This window comes from Amblyraja radiata, chromosome 32 (assembly GCF_010909765.2).
Source record: "Amblyraja radiata isolate CabotCenter1 chromosome 32, sAmbRad1.1.pri, whole genome shotgun sequence".
Lineage (NCBI taxonomy): Eukaryota > Metazoa > Chordata > Chondrichthyes > Rajiformes > Rajidae > Amblyraja > Amblyraja radiata.
Window position 1 is genome coordinate 28,799,783 of NC_045987.1, and position 20,553 is coordinate 28,820,335.

Below are 20,553 nucleotides of genomic sequence, written 5' to 3' on the forward strand. Positions count from 1 at the left end.
CTTTAGGAGGAGAGTAACACCTCTGTCTCCAAGACTCCGCTCCATCAATGTCTGCAGTGAGATGCTGCAGATGTTCTACCAATTGGTGGTAGCCAGTGCCATCTTCTTCACTGCCGTGTGCTGGGGCAGCAGGGCGAAGGCTGCGGACTCCAATTAGATCAACAAACTCATAAGGAAGGCTGGGTCTGTCCTGGGGGCGGAGTTGGATTCATGGGAGGTGGTCTTGGAGGGGAGGATGTTCCTCAAACTGCGGACCATACTGGACAATACAGCACACCTCCTCCATGACACACTGGTCAACCTGAGGAGTATCTTCAGCAACAGACTGGTTCCATCATAGAAAGCAGGTGCAGGAGGAGGCCATTCGGCCCTTCGAGCCATTCATTGTGATCTTGACTGATCGTCCTCAATCAATAACCCATGCCTGCCTTCTCCCCATATCCCTTGACTCCACTAGCCCCTGGAGCTCTATCTAACTCTCTCTTAAATCCATCCAGTGACTTGGCCTCCACTGCCCTCTGTGGCAGGGAATTCCACAAATTCCAAGTGCAGCAAGGACAGAACACCACAAGAGATCCTCTTTCCCTGTGGCTATGTAACTGTAGAACTCCTCCCCTTCCCCATACCCCCCCACCCCCCCCCCCCGCCCCCCCCTCCCCTCTCCCAATCTTTGCACATCCCCAATATTGGACTTTCCACTTGTCACTTTAATTTCATGTTTCATGTATTTTGTGTTTTATGGCTGTTGGCAGATCAATTTTCCTCCGGGGATCAATAAAGTTCTATCATATCGTACTAGGGGATGGTCACTAAATGCTGTTCTGTGGACGACTTGGTGGTGATCATGTACTGTCTCTCTGCTCAACAAAAGCTTTTCACTGTACATTGGTGCAAGTGACAATAAACTCTCTTCACGACTTGAAAGTAACATAGAAATTGCAATAAACAGCACATGATGCAGAAGATCAATTTATTCCAATGAAAAATATAATTCATAAAAACAGTAGAAATTCTCAGGTTTCTAAATTCTACCACGTTGCAGTTACTACAAAAATTATTATAAATATTTTGTAAAACTATCCCTTACAAGTTATCATTCTTTATTTTTTGTCTTCATTGTAAAAAAATAATCTAATAAGAAAGTCATATTTCAGGATTATTCTGTAAAACAAATCTGTGAACATGTTCAAATAGTCATTAATGAGGATGAGAACTTCCCTAAAGTTGAGTTTTATTATTGAAAAGACAGAAGAGCATCAATGGCCAGAGAGGAGGTCCAGCACAGCGATGTTTGATCTTGGTCCAATGTAAAGGAGCAAGCAGCAACCTTTGAGAAACTAAATAGTGCAGAGCTTTATAGAAGTACCAAAAAAAACAAATCTACCTTTAGACTCTAGAGATACAGTGCGGAAACAGGCCCTTCGGTCCACAGATATCCGTGCCAACCTGTGATCCCCGGACACTAGCACTATCCTACACACGAGGAATCATTTACAATTTTTTTCACCAAAGCCAATTAGCCTATAAACCTGTTCGTCTTTGGAATGTGGGGGGAACCAGAGCACCCGGAGAAAACCCACACGGTCACAGGGAGAACATACAAATTCTGTACAAACAAGCACCCGTGGTCAGGATTGAACCCGTGTCTGGCACTGTCTATGCAGCCAGTTCTACCGCTGCGTCACCGTGCTGCCCTTCTTGTTCTTGGTTTCTTGGTCCTCCAAAATATTCCAAATGGAATTTAAACTGGAGGTGGTGAAGGGAGGGCTTAAGCCAGAAAAGCTATTCTATGCCCTGGCTAATAAAAACAAATATCCTGTATGGCTTTTTTTAACCATCTTGATGCCACCTTAAGAAATTATTGGACTCTTAAACCAAGGTTCCTTCATATCCGCCTGCACCCTACATTATTAGTCCTGCCAAGGTGCATCCTCTTCAATTTACCAGGATTAAATTCCATCCGTCATTGCTCTGTCCATTGACCAACTGATGAACACTGCCACCTATTTTTATATCTGTAAAGTTATCCGTAAAGGCCCTGTAGGAGGACCTGTCGGAGTGCATGAAAAATACTTTGTTATGCAAATCTGCATGAAAAACATGGGTATTCTTGCAGCAATGGTTATAGTTGAGGAGGGATCCGTACCAAATCCTGAACAAGCTCAGATCTGACATTGATGATACGGTATCTGTGTGACCTCCTCACTGGTTTCCATCACATAAAGGAAGATTAATTTTCCAGAGTTTATATTTTACTTGCTGCTGCCAGTGACTCAGGGAGAAGTGTGGGATTAGAAATGATGCTGCCTCCGTTTTGATGGTGTGGGGAGCTGGATAAACCAGCTGCTCTTTTTCTTAGTCTTTGAGTTGTAAAAGCTGCTTTGTTTCTTAAAACATTGCATTAAAGGTGATGCATATTAAGAAATGGGTTCACAAATGGGTTCACAGAAAAAGGAGTCAGTGCTGGGAATGATTCATTAATTATCTGTTCAGTCACTTGTAACCGAAATACACAAAATAAGTTAAATGATGCTTAGTTGCCGTGGTAACGTCCCCTTGTAGTATGGACGTCAACAGACTGCATCTCTAAGATGCACGGCAAAGATGATCACGCAGTCCATGGCATCCTCGGTCCACAGTCTGTGCTTGCAGCCACGCTGAGGATTCAGAAAATCTCACTGAAATTCCCTTCAACATCATGGACTGGCATCAATGAATTAGTTGACTGATAGAGTGGTCAACTATATTGTACACATGAAAGCTGTAAAACAAAACTGCTGAGTGCACAGAACATTTAGCAGAAGTGAACAAACAGGTTTGACTACACAATGCCGAACAGCGCTGGCTCTCAGCTCGTGCAAAACTCAATTATTCCATTTCAGGCCCTTTAGAACATTATTCAGTTATCACACTACAGACAATCCCCTGTAAAACATCAATGCTTCTCAGAACATTTCTCTGTGCGTATCTCTTCTTTCCTTATGTCCCAGAACCAATTCTCAGTGGTGCAAGGCCCTAGTATATAATGTGTAGGAAGGAACTGCAGATGCTGGTTTACACTGAAGATAAACACAAAATGCTGGAGTAACTCAGGCAGCAACTCTGGGCGACGTTTCCGGTCGGGTCTGAAGAAGGGTCTCGACCTGAAATGTCACCCAGTTTTTCTCCCCAAGAGATGCTGCCTGTTCTGCTGAGTTACCCCAACATTTTGTGTCTTCTAGTATATAATGTATAGTTTGTTCTTCTAGTTTATTCTGTAAAAGTGGCAAGGAAATTGTGTAAAAGAGTTTTGGAAAGGCCTGGAGCCGTTGAAACCACAGAAACTTGCTTCGATGCCTAGGAATAATTTTTGACAGATTTGCTAATTTGGTGTTAACTAGAACGTCACAGGATTGTGCAGCGTTTAACTTGTTGGCAATCCCATCAATGTCAGCCATTCAGGATTGCTTCTATTCACAGAGTTTGTCTGTGCACTGTGAGAACTCCCGAGACATAAGTCTAGAAACTGATCATCAAAGGATAACGCAATGATGTCAGATGAACCAACTTCTGAAGATCTAACAATTGTAGTCAAAAAGTAAATCTACAACTTGCTTAATTCTCTTGGTTGAGTCACAGTAGAAGTAGTTTGACTTTAATGTCATTCAAATGCTGATTGAAGTCAAGTTGCAGGAAGTTTGTCTGGTCAGAAGTAAAAGCCTCCGTCCCATTCAGAAAACAAACCCAACCCAACACAAAATGCTGGAGAGTCTGAAGAAGGGTCTCGACCCGAAACGTGGCCCATTCTTTCTATCCAGTGATACTGCCTGTCCCGCTGAGTACCTCCAGCGTTTTGTGTCTATCTTTGGTGTAAACCAGCATCTGCAGTTCCTTCCAACCCAAGTGAGGTGTCTAACATTCAGGTCTGTGGATACAACAGTGATCTTTCTTTGTGGACCCCTCTCAGGGATCCAATGTCTGCTGATGCGGCAAACTATTGGTCCCAGCAAATCAGCAAAGTTGGGCTTCTCCTTAGATATCTTCATCAGATACCCGTGGACCACCCTGGAATAGACCTGTTGCTGCCAACTTGTATTGATTTTGGTCCAAAATGTAACAAGTATCCAGAATAAGCCAATCACTAAAATGATCTGGTCAGGGGCTAGAATGGGATGAAGTCTTTGTTAATATAAATGCTACATGCTGGCTTGAGTTCCAGAAGTGAGCTGGCTGATGCAGAAGTGTACAACAGTCCGTATGTGAGACACGGTCAAATAATGAGCCAGTGCTGAGAATGCTGGTGTTTCAGTGCAAGTTTGCTTTTAGGATCATTCCAATCAAGGATTCTGCAAGGTTTAACGTACTGGCTTGTATTTAATATACTAACGTGGCACTTGAGGTAACAGGAGATCCCATATTGTATCATTTAAAACTGCAAGCGTTTGAGCTACCTGTGCGATGAACTCAAGCCTTTGACCAAGTTTGACATGAGATGTGTGTGGACAGCTGCAGCACTGCTCCCTGCATGTAGAGAGATACTTTGTGCCCAGCCTCATGGAGGTTAGTGGCGGGGAGCAGTCTAACAGCATGGAGCACTTGGTGAGTCTCCCACCTCCTTGTTCTCAGGCAGCCCTGTGTGAAACGCATCACCAAAGTCATTGAGATGCTGTTGCAAAACGTGCTGGTACAGAAGGCAAGCCTCATTGTTATCACTGCAACCAGTGTGCTTATTATGAGACATTGTAAGGCCATGAAATCAGTGACCCCCACGCCAGCAAGACCTTGTAGCCTTGTTTGTCGGTGTCAGAAGTTGCCCATCTCTCTGTGATTCAGTGAGGGATCCCCCCATGATCACTAACACTGATGGGAGAGGGTGAGTTTGTACCACAGGGTGTTTAACCATCATTCATTGCGAGAGACAATCCAGGAGCCAGGAGGTATTTGTCTGTCAGGTGCTGCTTCTTGAGGGGAGTTTTCAACCAATATCATCAAATCAAACGGAAGTCAATCAGAGAAGTGGTGCCAAAGGTTGTGTGGTTGAGGATCTTGAGCTAAACAGGGCTAGGACTCAGAGCTACAGATACAGTGGCCGTCTGCTGGATGGATCTGGTCAGGTGGCTCTGGCCTTGTGTAGATCGGACGCCAGGGTCTTCACCATGTTGTGTGTTGTCCATTTCATGCTTTCTGCTGCATGGATGGCCTGCTGCAGAGAGCTGCCCACATCCAGCACCTGAAACCACACGCCAAAGCTTGAGTTAATTCCTCAGCTCCAACACCGCTCTTTATCTGCCTTGACCTCCAGATCTGTAGCCCGCATGAAGGTGCGTCAACCTTCAGGTGTGGTGCCTGATGACAGGTGTGTTACCTGCTGAACCCCAGTGTGGAGCACAGCTGCAGGAGTTGAGGCAACACCAGACCTGTGCACCATTCGGGCCAGCCACAGTCTTACCACCGCTCCACACCCCCCTGCCCACAATTGGAGACCACTCCTGAGCAACGACCTACCTCATTGGAGACCCTTGGTCTATCTTTGATCCGACTTTATCTTGCACTAAACGTTTAGTTTGGAGATACAGTGAGTAAACAGGCTCTTCAGCTCATCGAGTGCATGCCGACCAACAATCCCCGCACACTAACACTATCCTACACACACTAGGGACAATTTACAATGATACAATTTATGTTCATAAGTGATTATAGCAGAATTAGGCCATTCAGCCCATCGTCTACTCTGCCATTCCATCACGACTGATCTATCTTTCCATCTCAACCTGATTCTCCTGCCTTCTCCCCATAACCCCTGACACCCGTACCAATCAAGAATCTATCTATCTCTGCCTTAAAAATATCCATTGATTTGGTCTCCACAGCCTTCTGTGACAATTAATTCCACAGATTACCCACCCTCTGACTAAATAAATTCCTCCTCAACTCCTTTCTAAAGGTATGTCCTTTTATTCTGAGGCCATGGCCTCTGGTCCTAGACTCTCCCACTAGTGGAAACATCCTCTCCATATCCACTCTATCCAGGCCTCTCACTGTACGGTGAGTTTCTATGAGGTCCTGCAGCAAGTACAGGCCCGGTGCCGTCAAACACTCATCATATAATAACCCACTCTTTCCAAGGGCCATTTTCGTAAACCTCCTCTGGACCCTCTCCGGAGCCAGCACATCCTTCCTCAGATATGGTGCCCAAAACTGCTCATAGTCCTCCAAATGCGGACTGACCAGCGCCTTATAGAGCCTCAGCATTACATCCCTGTTTTTGTATTCCAGTCCTCACAAAGTTTGACTTCCTTACTACCGATTCGATTTGCAAATTAACTTTTTGGGAATCTGCACCAGCACTCCCAAGTCCCTTTGCACCTCCGATTCCTGAATTCTCTCCCCATTTAGAAAATGTCCTACGCCTTTATTACAACTATCAAATGCATGACTCCACACTTTGCCACGCTGTATTCCATCTGCCACTTGGACACTCTCCCAACCTGTCCAAGTCCTTCTGTAGAGTCCCTGCTATCTCTACACTACCTGCCCTTCCACCTATTTTCGTAGCATCCGCAAAGTTGGCCACAAAGCCTTCAATCCCCTAATCCAAATCATTACTATACAATATGAAGCAAAGTGAGCAAGATAGTCCACTCGACGAAAAAGACGTAGTACGGTCATGTGCAGATTCATGGGTAATTTTCAGCCCCATTTCTGTAACCGGCTTCCGTCTCCGCACCAAAGATCCCATAGGATAATGGTGCGGAGACGGAAGCCGGTTACGGAAACATCCTCGTAAAAATAAAAGTTATTTGGTAAAAATCTTCTCCTCATTTTCAAATTTTTAATTTATTAACACAAACTGTTCCCCCGCAACATTGATTACACTGCGAGTCGGGTCGGGTCCGGTTACAGAAATGGATGAAAAAAAGGCCCACGTTGTGTTCCGTTGTGTACTACACGTCATCCCATTGCGTTTAGCAGGAGTGGTCTATCTTGCTCCGCTATAGGATCTTTGATGTGAAGAGTAGCGGCCCCAGCACCGAGCCCTGCGGAACTCCACTAGTCAACCAGAAAAAAAACCCTTTATTGCCACTCTTTGCCTTCTGCCTTCCAGCCAACCTGCTATCCACGCCAGCATCTTACCTCTATTACCATGGGCTCACATCGTCTTTATCAGCCTCATGCAGGGCACCTTATGAAAAGCTTTCTGAAAATCTAAGTAAACAATATTCACCGACTCTCCTTTGTCTCTCCTTCTATTTACTTCTTCAAAAATTTCCAGCAGATTTGTTGAGGAAGATTCTCAAAACCATGCTGACTTCGGCCTATTTAATCGTGAACTTCTAGGTACTCAGAAACCTCATCTTTAACAATGGACTCTAAAATCTTACCAAGCAATGAAGTCAGACTAACCGGTCTATAGTTTCCACTCTTCTACTTTGCTCCCTTCTTGTGCAGCGGGGAACTAATCCTGACTCTAGTGATTCTTGAAAGATCACTACTAATGCGACCACAATCTCTAAAGCCACCTCTTTCAGAACCCTAGGGTGCAATCTACCTGGTCCAGGTGAGTTATCCACCTTCAGCCCTTCCAGCTTCCCAAGCACCTTCTCCCTAGTAATAGCCACTCCACTAACTTCCACCCCTGACTCTCTTGAATTTCAGGCACATTGCTGGTGTCTTCCACTGTGAAGACTGATGCAGATAAGATGCAGTTAAGATATTCAACTCCTCTGTCATTTCTTTATTCTCCATTATCACTTTTCCAGCATCATTTTCAGCGTACAACGTCCACTCTTGCCTCTATCTTGCTCTTTATACTGTATATCTGAAGAAACACTTGCTATCCTCTTTTATATTATTGACTAGCCTACCTTCATATTTCTACGTTTCTCCCCATATTACCTTTTTAGTTATGTTCTTTTTAAAAGCTTCCCAGTCCTCTGGCTTCCCACTAATCTTTGTCATGTTATCTGCCTTCTCTTTTAGTTTTATACTCTTTGACTTCCCTTGTCAGCCTCGGTTGCTCCATTCTCCCCCTAGAATCCTCTTTGGAATGAAAAGATCCTGCATCTTGCGAATTATTCCCAGAAACTCCTGGGTCTTTTCCCCGTCAACTTTGGCCAGCTCCTCCGTCGTGCCTCTCTGGTCTCTTTGGTCAGCTGTAATACCGACACATCATATTTCATCGTCTCCCTTTCAGATTGCAGGTTGAATCTTATCATATTATGGATTATGGTCACTGCCTCCTAGTGGTTCCTTCACCTTTAGCTCCATGATCAATCCGGTTCTATACATGACACTAAACCAGAATTCCCTGGTGGGCTCCACTACAAGCTGCTCCAAAACACCACCTCACAGGGGAAGACACCATCTTGTAGACTTATGAGGCCTGCAGCAAGTATTGGGAGTTGATGAGAGTGAGAGGGGTCCCGTACCGTGGTTTCATTGTTACCGCAGACGACGCCGCTGCCCTGGGATGGCTTCGCACCGCGACTCCCTGACCTTCTCCTTCCCCACGGTGAGCTCCACTCTGCCGCACGGCGTCCAAGTGGGTAGTAAACGTGTGGCTGTGTGGGTGACACGTACGTCCACCCTGGAGAGCAGTAACTGAGACAAGAACAGGCGATGGATTATAGACACAACTATACCGTGCAATAACACGTTAAACACACAGCAGACCAGCAGGCAGGCAGGTCACCGTCACCCGGAGGGGGGGGGGGGTCAAGGGCAGGGTCATGGGGATCAGGGTCATGGGGGGGTCAGTGTCACTGTGGGGTCAAGGCAGGGTCACTGGGAGGTCAGGATCACTAGAGGTCAGGGTCACTGGGGGGTCAGGATCACTGGGGGTCAGGGTCACTGGGGGGTCAGGGTCACTGGGGGGTCAGGGTCACTGGGGGGTCAGGGTCACTGGGGGGTCAGGGTCACTGAGGGGTCAGGGTCACTGGGGGGTCAGGGTCACTGATAAGTCAGGGTCACTGGGGGGTCAGGGTCACGGGGGGGTCAGGGTCACTGTGGGGTCAAGGCAGGGTCACTGGGGGCCAGGGTCACTGGGGGGTCAGGATCACTAGAGGTCAGGGTCACTGGGGGGGTCAGGACCACTGGGGAGTCAGGGTCACTGTGGCCAGGGTCACTGGGGGGTCAGGGTCACTGAGGGGTCAGGGTCACTGAGGGGTCAGGGTCACTGGGGGGTCAGGGTCACTGGTGTCCCCTTGGACCCTGCCTCCCATGGGCTCTCCGGACCACACAGGTCACGTCACTCTGCATCATACTCACTACACGGGTGAAGTGGGGGGGACGTAGCACAGCTGGGGGGTGTAACCCATGGCAACAGGACGCCCCTTCATGCCCACGCCTCGGCCTTCAACACTTTGATGCCGCTCGGCTGGCCGCTTCTCTTCAGCAACTGCCAAGAAACAAGTGGAAGCAACTGAGGAAACAAGCGGACACCAGCACAGAGCCATCGGAAACATCACACCAACCGCGCTCACTGAGAGAAGGCAGGGGGTTGTGGGGGGAGGTAGATATTCAGCCTGGAGATATGACCAGTTTAGTTTATTGTCACATGTATCCTGTCGGGGTGAGACTGGACCTGGATTATCAATTAAGGTATCAATTGAGTCAATGTAAGGGAGGCTGGTTTGTGAGATGGTCTGGGTTGCGTCCACTATTTGCTGCAATTTATCGCGGTCTTGGATGGAGCTGTGATGCCTCCCAATAACATGCTTTCTACGGTACAGTTGTAGGGGACATGCAAACTTCCTAAACCTTCATAGACCAGTGGCGTTCCGCATGGATCAGTGCTGGGACCTCTGCTGTTTTATGTGTATATATATATATATATATATATATATATGATAGACACAAACAGTTGTAGTCAGGCAGCATCTTTGGAGAAAAGGAATAGGTGATGTTTCGGGCGTGGGGTTGTGGGGTTGTGGGGTAGGTGATACCCATTGTGGGCTCCACTGGATCATCACTGCTTTTTGCATCTTTCATTCATTGGTTCTACATCTCTCTATATCACTGTCTATATCTCTCATTTCCCATTCCCCTGACCCTCGTCTGATGAAGGGTATCGACCTGAAACGTTAACTATTCCTTTTCTCCAGAGATGATGCCTGTCTCACTGAATTACACCAGCTTTGTGTGTCCATCTTTGGTTTAAACCAGCATCTGCAGTTCCTTCCTAAATATGTATACATCTGACTTGGGCATAAACGTAGACGGGTTGGTTGGTGGTTGGTTGCAGATGACACAAGGTTGCTGGGGTCATGGACTGTGAAGAAGGCTGTCAACATACACAGCAGGATATAGATCAGCTACAGAAATGAGAGCAGATAGAGCAAATGGAGTTTAATCAGAGCAAGTGTGAGGTGTTCACATTGGGAGATCAAGAGTGTTTTGTTGTTATATAGTCATACAGCATGGAAACAGGCCCTTCGGCCCAACTTGCTCATATGGACCACACTGTCCCAACTACACTAGTCCCACCTGCTCGCATTTGTCCCTTGTCCTTCTAAACCTTTCCTATCCATGTACATGTCTTTTCAATGTTGTGATAGTATCTGCCTCAACTACCTCCTCTGGCAGCTCATTCCATATACCCACCACCCTCCAAGTGAAATAGTTGCTTCTTTAATAGAATTATTAACTCTTTCCCCTTTCACCTTAAGCCTATGTTCTCTTGTTCTTGATTCTCCAACACTGGGTAAAACGCTCTGTCTATGTGATCTATCTATTCCCCTCATGATCTTATACATCTCTATAAGATCACCCCTCATCCACCTGTGGTTCAAAGAATAAAGTCCCAGGCTGCTCAAAATCGCCCTATAGTTCAGGCCCTTTAGTCCTGGCAACATCTTCGTAAATCTTCTCTGCACACTTTCCAGCTTAACAACATGTTTCCTATAGCAAGGTGACCAATACTGAACACAATCCTCCACATGTGGCCCCAGCAACATCTTGTACAACTTCAACATACCATCTCAACTTCTACACTCATTGCCTTGGCTGACGAAGATCAATGTGCCGAACGTCTACTTGGCCACCCTATCTACCTGTGACGCTACTTTCAAGGAACTATGTACCTGCATCCCTAGATCCCACTGCTCTACAATATCCCATCGGCCCTACCGTTCACTGTGAATGTCCTCCTCCCTGGTCCTCCCTGGTTTGACTTCCCAAAATGCAACATATTGCACAGCTACATCAAGTTCTATTAACTATTCATAGCGAGAGGATTTTAGTTTTGGAGCAAGGAGGTCCTACTGCAGTTGTACATGGCCCTGGTGAGACTGCACCTGGAGTATTGTGCCCAGTTTTGGTCTCCTAATTTGCGGAAGGACATTCTTGATATTGAGGGAGCACATCATAGGCTCACCAGGTTAATTCCCGGGATGGCGGGACTGATGAGATATGGGTCGACTGGGCTTGTATTCAATGGAATTTAGAAGAAAGAGAGGGGATCTAACAGAAACAGATACAATTCTTATAGGATTGGCAGGCTAGATGCAGGAAAGATGTTCCAGATCTTGGAGGAGTCCAGAACCAGGGGACACGGTTTAAGAATAAGGGGCAGGCCATTTAGGACTGATGAGGAAAAGCTTTTTCACCCAGAGATTTGTGAATCTGTGGAATTCTCTGCCACAGAAGGCAGTGGAGCCCAATTCACTGGATGTTTTCAAGAGAGAGTTAGATTTAGCTCTTTGGGGTAACGGAATCAAGGAATATGGGGAGAAGCAGGAACGGGGTACTGATTTTGGATGATCAGCCATGATCACTTCCCTCTGGAAGGTGACTCCGGACTGTCAAAGCTACCATAGGCAGACATAAAAACTGCTTTTTTCCACGAGTAGTAGTTCTACTCAATAACCAAAAATCTGTAGCCTCCCTTTGCTCTGGTATTTTAGTTAATTCACATGTTTATTAGAATTAGAATTAGAATTAGATCCTTTATTTGTCATTCAGACCTTACAGTCTGAACGAAATGTCGTTTAATCGATAATGTTTTATTATTGATGTTTAATGTTTTATGTGTCATTCTTAATTGTCACTGTATGTCATGTTGTCACTTGCGAGCGGAGCACCAAGACAAATTCCTTGTATGTGAATGTACTTGGCCAATAAACTTATTCATTCATTCATTCATTCATTTATTCATTCATTCATTCATTCATTCATTCATTCATTCATTCATTCATTCATTCATTCATTCATTCATATTGATCATGATTCTTTTTTCTATCTTTCTATGATTCAGTCCACCTGCCCAGCTGACCAAGATCCCACTTAAGATCTTTGAAAAGCATCTTCGCTATCTATAATACCATCCACTTTAGTGACATCTGGAACTACCTAATCCTACCTTTAGTTCAGTTCAGTTTAGTTTAATATATTGTCATGTGTACAGTGACATGCTGTTGTTGCATGCTAACCAGTCAGTGGAAAGACAATACATGATTACACAATACATGATTCATGATAAGGGAAAAACGTTCCGTGCAAGGTTAAATCAGCAAAGCCCGATTAAAGATAACGGTCTACATTCTCATCCAGATCACTGATATCAACCACAAACAGCAATGGGCCCAGCTCTGATCCCTGAGGCACACCACTAGTCACAGGCCTCCGGTCCGAAAAGCAACCTTCCACCATCACTGGTATCTCCTCGGTACCCCACACCTCAGCCCTTGCTCCCCATCCCCTGAGTCGGAACAGAGACAGAGTCCCCCTGGCCCTTACCTCCCACCCCATCAGACGTTGCACACACATAATCCTCCGAAATTTCTGCCACCTCCAACGGGGTCCCACCACTAGGCACATTTTCCCATCCTCTCCGACCCCCTTTCCGACTTCTGCAGAGACCGTTCCCTCCGCAACTCGTTCCTTCCCATCCAAACTATCCCCTCCTCAGGTACCTTCCCCTGCAACAGCAGAAGTAGCAACGCCTGTCGCTATACCTCCTCCCTCGACTCTGTCCAGGGACCCCGACAGTCTATGGGTCATAGAGTGATACAGTGTGGAAACAGGCCCTTCGGCCCAACTCGCCCACAGTGGCCAACAATGTCCCAGCTACATTAGTCCCACTTGCCTGCGCTTGGTCCATATCCCTCCAAACCTGTCCTATCCATGTACCTGTCTAACTGTTTCTTAAATGATGGGATAGTCCCAGCGTCAACTACCTCCTCTGGCAGCTTGTTCCATACACCCACCACCCTTTGTGTGAAAAAGTTACCCCTCAGATTCCTATTAAATCTTTTCCCCTTCACATTGAACCTATGTCCTCTGGCCCTCGATTCCACTACTCTGGGCAAAAGACTCTGTGCATCTACCCGATCTATTCTTCTCATAATCTTATACACCTCTATAAGATTACCGCTTATCCTCCTGCGCTCCAACCTACTCAACCTCTCCCTTTAGCTCACACCCTCTAGTCCTGGCAACATCCTTGTAAATCTTTTCTGAACCCTTTCTAGCTTGATAATATCTTTCCTATAACATGGCGCCCAGAACTGAACACAATATTCTAAATGCGGTCTCACCAACGTCTTATACAACTACATCATGACCTCCCAACTTCTAAACTCAATACCCTGACTGATGAAGGTAAAAGTGCCAAAAGCCTTTTTGACGACCTTATCTACCTGCGACTCGACCTTCAAGGAACCATGCACCTGCACTCCTAGATCCCTCTGCTCTACAACACTACCCAGAGGCCTACCATTTACTGTGTAGGTCCTGCCCTTGTTCAACGTCCAAAAATGCAACACCTCACACTTCTCTGTATTAAATTCCATCCACCATTCCTCTGCCCACCTGGCCAATCTATCCAGATCCTGCTGCAATCTTTCACAACCATCACTATCTGCAAAAACCACTAACATTTGTATCATCAGCAAACTTGCTAATCTTGCCCAGTATGTTCTCATCCAAATCATTGATGTAGATGACAAACAGCAACAGACCCAGCACCGAGCCATGAGGCACACCACCAGTCACAGGCCTCCATTCTGAGAAGTAAATTTCCACCATCACCCTCTGCTTCCTTCCATGGAGCGAATTTGCTATCCATTCATCTATCGTTCAGGTTAGGCAGTGGTTCACTTGCACCTCCTCCAACCTCATCTACTGTATCCATTGTTCAACATGTGGACTCTTATACATCAGCGATACCAAACACAGACTGGGCGATCGTTTCACGATACCCCTTCGCTCAGCCCATGTGAACCAACCTGATCTCCCGGTTGCTGGACACTTCAATTCTCCTTCCCATTCCTACTAAGACCTTTCCGTCCTCGGGGTGAGGCTAAACGCAAATTGGAGGAACAGCATCTCATATTTTGCTTGGGCAGCGGTATGAATATTGATTTCTCTCACTTCAGATAGCTCCGGCATTCCCTCTCTCTCTCTCTCTCTATCCCACCCCCACACAAGTCGCACTAGCTTATCATTTTCATCCTACAAACAGCTTCCTTTATTATTGTTACCTTTTTTCCATATCTCAAGTCAAGAGTGTTTTATTGTCACACTAGACCAAGGGGGACCCGTTGGGTTCCGTCCCATCAACGCGCGCTGCGAGGGGGGGGGGGGGGCCTGCGGCATCACACACACACACTAACCACCCCTCACACACACAGGGGGGAAGCATTGGTGAGAGGGGGAGGGAGGGGGGGGGAAAGCTCGTGGCTGCGCGTTGAAAACTCTGCGCAGCTGGCCGTGAGGAGCAAAGGCATTGTGATGTCATCAGCTCGTTTCAGCTGTTAGATTTTTTAAAGATGTCAGATTGGTGAACAATTTTAGTAAAAAACCTGGGAAATAATGAATCAAATTTTCAGATGAGGCGATTTTTGAAATCATGAGGTAAATCTCTACCGGAATATGTAAAGTTTTCACCGTTACTGCGTCGGGTTTTCGAGGAGATGTGAATCGCATATGAAAAGACACACACACACACACACACATCCAAGATCAGAGTTTTATAAGTTACTAGACCAAGTGCAGACCCGTTGGGTCTGTGAAATTCTTACTTGCTGCAGCACAACAGAATATGTAAACACAGTACATAACGGGAGAAAAAAAAATTCAGTGTGTGTTTACACATGCACACATACTCTATAAATAAACAAATATAGTGCAATAATAATAATAGTCTGTTGTAGTCCAGAGCATATTTGTTGTCGTGGCCTGATGGTGTCGGGATTCATTGTTCATTCATTGTTTTTTATCTCTTCACATCACCATCTATATCTCTCGTTTCCCATATCCCTAACCAATCTGAAGAAGGGTCTCGACCCGAAACGTCACCCCTTCCTTCTCTCCAGACAGAGTTGCTGCCTGTCCCGCTGAGTTACTCTCGATTTTTCACCTTCCACCATCACCCTCCACTTCCTTCCGTGGAGCCAATTTTCTATCCATTAGGCTATCTCTCCCTGGATCCCATACGATCTAACCTTCCAGAGCAGCCTGCCATGCGGAACCTTATCAAATGCCTTGCTGTCTACAGTCCTGACCTCATCAACCTTTCTGGATACATCTTCAAAAAACTCCATCAGATTTGTGAGACATGATCTCCTAATCATGCTGACTATCGCTAATCAGCCTCAGTCTATTCAAATGCATATATATCTTATCCCTCAGAATACTCTCCAGTAACATGCCCTCAACAGATTTTAGGCTGGCAGGTCTACAGATCCAAGGAATTTCCTTGCAGATTTTCTTAAGTAGAAGCACAATATTAGCCCCCCCCCCCCCCCCCTCCCCCCCCGGTCTTCTGGCACCTCGCCCGCCAGGCCTCCAGCAATTCCTGCTCTAGTTTCTCACAGTGTCCTCGGGTATATCTGATCAGATCCAGTAGATATACATTAGGATGTTCAGCATCTCCTCGACCATAATACTGACTGTCCTCAAGACACTTACATTATCTGTCCCAGGTTCCCCACTCTTCATGTATTTCTCCATGGTAAAAACAGAGGAGAAATACTCATTGATGGTCTTGCCATCTCCTGTGGCTCCACACAGAGATGATGTTTTGGTTTCTAAGGGCTATTCTCTCTCTCTTATCTGCCAGAGCTATCTCGTGCCCCCTTTTTGACCTCCTGATTAAGTATGCTCCTGTTCCCGCAACTCTTCCAGGGATACACTTGATAGCAGCTGCCTCTACTCGTCCCATGTCTCCGTCTTTTTCCAAACCAGCTTCAATTTCTCTCGTCATCCTGGCTTCCTTACTTCCACCTGCCGTGCCCTTCACACCCTGCCCTGAACTCTTGCATCACACTTCTAATAACCTCTCACTTTCCAGACAATTCTTTGCCTACAAACAACCTATTCCAATCAACGAGCAAGGTCCCGTGTAATACCTTCAAAATCGGCCTTGCCGCAATTCAGAATTTTAACATCGGCCCGCAGTGTCTTTTGAAAGGAAAGAATTTGCACGTGGGGTCATGGAAAGAGCGTTCACGTCGCGGCCCTGTTTCCACCAATCTTTCCACCACCACGCACAAGAAGCACAAGACAGACACCATTGTATGCAGATGCTGAAAATTGTGTTCAGCTCTGGCTGAACAACTTCTAATCTTGTGTGTGGACTCGATAAGAAGAATAACTTACACGTGGGACAATAAAAGCATCATTGAACCATTGACGATCACCCCTTAGGCTCTTGAACTAACTGCAAGGCTTCAGTCTGGCAACCCAGTGCTACTTAGTATTGTCTGATTGTATGGTATATGTATTTGTTGCGTTGTGTTATTGGGCTGTTCAGTTGCAGCAAGTGTAGAATTTCATTGTTCCCTTCCATTGCGAGTAACAATGAAACACTACAACTGGTCATGGAACACAAAGGCTGGTCCGACTGACATTTAACCAACTTTGTCAATGCCCGGAACACACTCACCAGGATCTAGCTTGCCCTCAATCCCACGTTCATCATATGTGGCCCGTCGTTTACAGGCAGGACAGGGGTTCCTCCTGGGGCTGCTGGTGAGGAAGCCGGTAGTCTTTGTCCAAGTATCTGCCACAGATCACATAGCTCAGCATTCACCGCTTAGTCCACATCACCACAATGCCCATCATAACTTAACCCTTTGTCCTGGGCCCCATGACTGAAAGAAATGTTCGTTCTTAATCTCATTCCGTCCCAATGCACAATTGTACGAAGCAGTTTGATGGGATCCAGTGCAGGACTGAGGCAGGTGAGAGGCCGAAAGTCGGTATGGAAGGTGATGGAAGAACATTCAGTGGACAGGATAGGCAGGAGCATGACAGGTAGCAAAGAAGGACTCTTGCATTGAATTGCATTTATTTCAGTGCAAGAGGTCTGAAGGGTAAGGCAGATGAACTCAGGGCGTGGACACGTACTGGAATGTTGTAGCCGTTACAGAAACCTGGCTAAGAATTTACACATGGGGTCAGCAGAAACCGGCAGGATAGCAGGCAGTGAAGAAAGCAAATGGCATGTTGGCCTTCATAACAAGAGGATTTGAGTATAGGAGCAAAGAGGTCCTTCTGCAGTTGTACAGGACCCTAGTGAGACCACACCTGGAGTATTGTGTGCAGTTTTTGGTTTCCAAATTTGAGGAAGGACATTCTTGCTATTGAGGGAGTGCAGCGTAGGTTCACAAGGTTAATTCCAGGGATGACGGGACTATCATATGCTGATAGAATGGAGCAGCTGGGCTTGTACACTCTGGAATTTAGGATGAGAGGGGATCTTATTGAAACATATAAGATTATTAAGGGTCTGGCAGGAAACATGTTCCCGATGTTGGGGGAGTCCAGAACCAGGGGCCACAGTTTAAGAATAAGGGGTAAGCCATTTAGAACGGAGTCGAGGAAACACTTTTTCACACAGAGAGTTGTGAGTCTGTGGAATTCTCTGCCTCAGAGCGCGGTGGAGGCCAGTTCTCCTGATACTTTCAAGAGAGAGCTTGATAGGGCTCTTAAATATAGCGGAGTCAGGGGATATGGGGAGAAGGCAGGAACGGGGTACTGATTGTGGATGATCAGCCATGATCACATTGGATGGCAGTGCTGGCTCGAAGGGCCGATTGGCCTACCCTTGCACCTATTGTCTATTGTTGTCTATTGTCCAAGAGAGGGACAGGACCGGCAGCTTAATGTTCCAGAGTATCGATGCCACAGGAGAGGTAGGGATGGGTGAAAAAAGGACAGGGATTTGCTTTATTGAATAAGGAGAATGTCACGGCAGTAGTCTGAGATGACTTTACTGATGGTTCACCAGTGAGTCTATATAGGTGTAGCTGATGGGGATGATCACCTTGTTGGGAGTGTACTACAGGCTCCCAAATAGTCAACGGGAATTAGAAGAACAAATGTGCCAGGAGATTACAGGCAGCTGCCAGACTAATAAGGCTGTTATAGTAGTGTTTAAGAAAGAACTGCAGATGCTGGAAAAATCGAAGGTAGACAAAAATGCTGGAGAAACTCAGCAGGTGAGGCAGCATCTATGGAGAGAAGGAATAGGCGATGTTTCAGGTCAAGACCATTCTTCAGACTGTTATAGTAGGGGATTTTAACTTTCCCAATACAGACTGGGACTCTCATAGTGCCAGGGCTTAGACAGGGTGGAATTTGTCAAATGAGTTCAGGAAGGATTCCTCAGGCAATACGTAGAGGGTCCTACACGGGAGAGAGCATTAGCTGGATCTACTCTGAGGAGATTGGAATGGGCAAGTGACTGACGTGTCAGTGGGAGAAAGCCTTCACAGTGAATGGCAGGGCCATGGGGAGTGTTGTAGAGCAAAGGGATCTATGAGTCCAGCAAATGCTGCTTTACACTAAAGACAGGCGCAAAAGAAAGGTCTCGACCCAAAACGTCAGCTATTCCTTTCCTCCACAGATGCTGCCTGGCCCACTGAGTTACTCCAGCCTTTTGTGCCTGTCCGAGAGTCCAGGTACATAGTGCCTTGAGAGTGGCATCCCAGTTAGATAGGGTGGCCAAAAAAGCATTGGCCTTCCACAGTCAAGGCATTGTGTACAGAGGTTGGGATGTTCTGTTACCATTGCACAACACGTTGGTGAGGCCACTTTTGGAATATTGTGCTCAGTTTTAGTCATCCTGTGATAGGAAGGCTTTTGTTAAGCTGGAAAGATTTACGATTATGTTGTCAGGACTTGAGGGCCTGATCTATAGAGAGCGGTTGAGCAGGTTAGAACTTTATTCCCTGGAGTGCAGGAGGATGAGGGCTGATCTTGTAGAGATGTATAACATCATGAGAATAGATAGGGTAAATGCAGTATTTTACCCAGAGTAGGGGAATGAAGAATCACACAAGTTTAAGGTGACTGAGGAAAGATTTAGTAGGAATTTGAGGTGAACTTTTTCACTTAGAGGATGGTGGTTATACGGAATGAGCTGCACTAGGAGGTAGTTGAGGCAGGAACAATAACAATATTTAAAAGATATTTGGAGAGGTACATGGATAGGAAAGGTTTAGAGGGAGATGACCCAAACACAGGCAGGTGGGACTAGTGTAGATGGGACATCTGGGTTAGCATGGGCATGTTGGGCTGAAGAGCCTGTTTCCATGCTGCATGATTCTAAGACACAGAGTAAGTGGAGATATAGATTACAGAGATGGGGATTCGCTGATATGGGCATGAGTCGGGTAGGTAGGTCCAGCCACAGTGACTCTTCTCTCCCACCATTACTGCTCTGTTGAGTTTTCTGTGACTGGCAGACATTTGCCCATCATGTAAGGCCTCTTGGCTTGTCCTTGACAAGGGTTTATTCAGAGTTTTCTATTGTATTAAGCAAGCCCCATAACTGAAGGTGAGCAACTTGCTTGTAGATCACTCACCAGCCCTGTGTGTGGATGTTGCCCCACAGGATGGACACGACTCACCATGTCGTGGTGCAAGCAAGCTGTAGTCTGTGCCTGGGGGGAAATATACATCAGCCCCAAGTGTCAACTATTCACATGCCAAGTGTTCATTCAACGGCTCCAGAGGCTACGCTTACAATTATGTCAACAACTCTAGATCATTCAAATTAGGCCAATGCCTGATTCACACAGGGAGGGGGGAGAAGCAAGATAAGGGGGTGATAGTGGGATAGAGAGAAGGAAAGGGGAGATAGGAAAGTGAGAGAAGGAGAAAGGGGAGATGGGGAAGGGGAGATTGGGGAGGGGAAATGGTGAGAGGGGATGGGGAGATGGGGGAGGGGAGATGGGGAAGTGGGCAGAGAAATGCTCCCACTGTTAATTGTCATCATGCACCCTCCTTCACATGACGATGTGGGAGCATTTCTGTGCCCATCCTCCACCCCCTCCCCCACCTCTGGGTGAGAGCACGCCTCCTCGCCTCCCCTCCAATCTCTCTACCTCCTGGTTCTGGCCCCTCAGTGAATGGAAACTGGAGCTTCCCATGGACTTTAACCAGGCTCTTCACCATTTAATCCACTCAGTTAGAGCTCGTACACTTTACCTGTGTAAGGGCCTTTAATCGGCCTGGATCTTTGAAGCCTGCCTGGAGTTGGCCTCTTGTAGCTCTGGCTGACTGAGGCGTGTTTAGAAGCCGGAGGATGTGGGTCAGACGAGGAAGCTTCTGATTCAGTGCCTGGAA

At 46.5% G+C, this 20,553-nt stretch overlaps 1 protein-coding gene across 1 annotated transcript in view; it reads right to left on the bottom strand.

The window, feature by feature from the left end:
- Positions 1-2,365: 2,365 nt before the first annotated feature.
- Positions 2,366-20,553, bottom strand: part of akna (AT-hook transcription factor) — a 102,669-nt gene continuing 84,481 nt past the window's right edge. Inside the window, exons 18-23 of the mRNA XM_033049215.1 lie at positions 20,416-20,547; positions 19,791-19,868; positions 16,865-16,981; positions 9,247-9,376; positions 8,409-8,580; positions 2,366-5,209 (exon numbers count right to left, since the gene is read on the bottom strand). Coding sequence (XP_032905106.1) covers positions 5,090-5,209; positions 8,409-8,580; positions 9,247-9,376; positions 16,865-16,981; positions 19,791-19,868; positions 20,416-20,547 — 749 coding nt within the window. The 3' untranslated portion in view covers positions 2,366-5,089. The remainder of the gene's footprint in view (positions 5,210-8,408; positions 8,581-9,246; positions 9,377-16,864; positions 16,982-19,790; positions 19,869-20,415; positions 20,548-20,553) is intronic.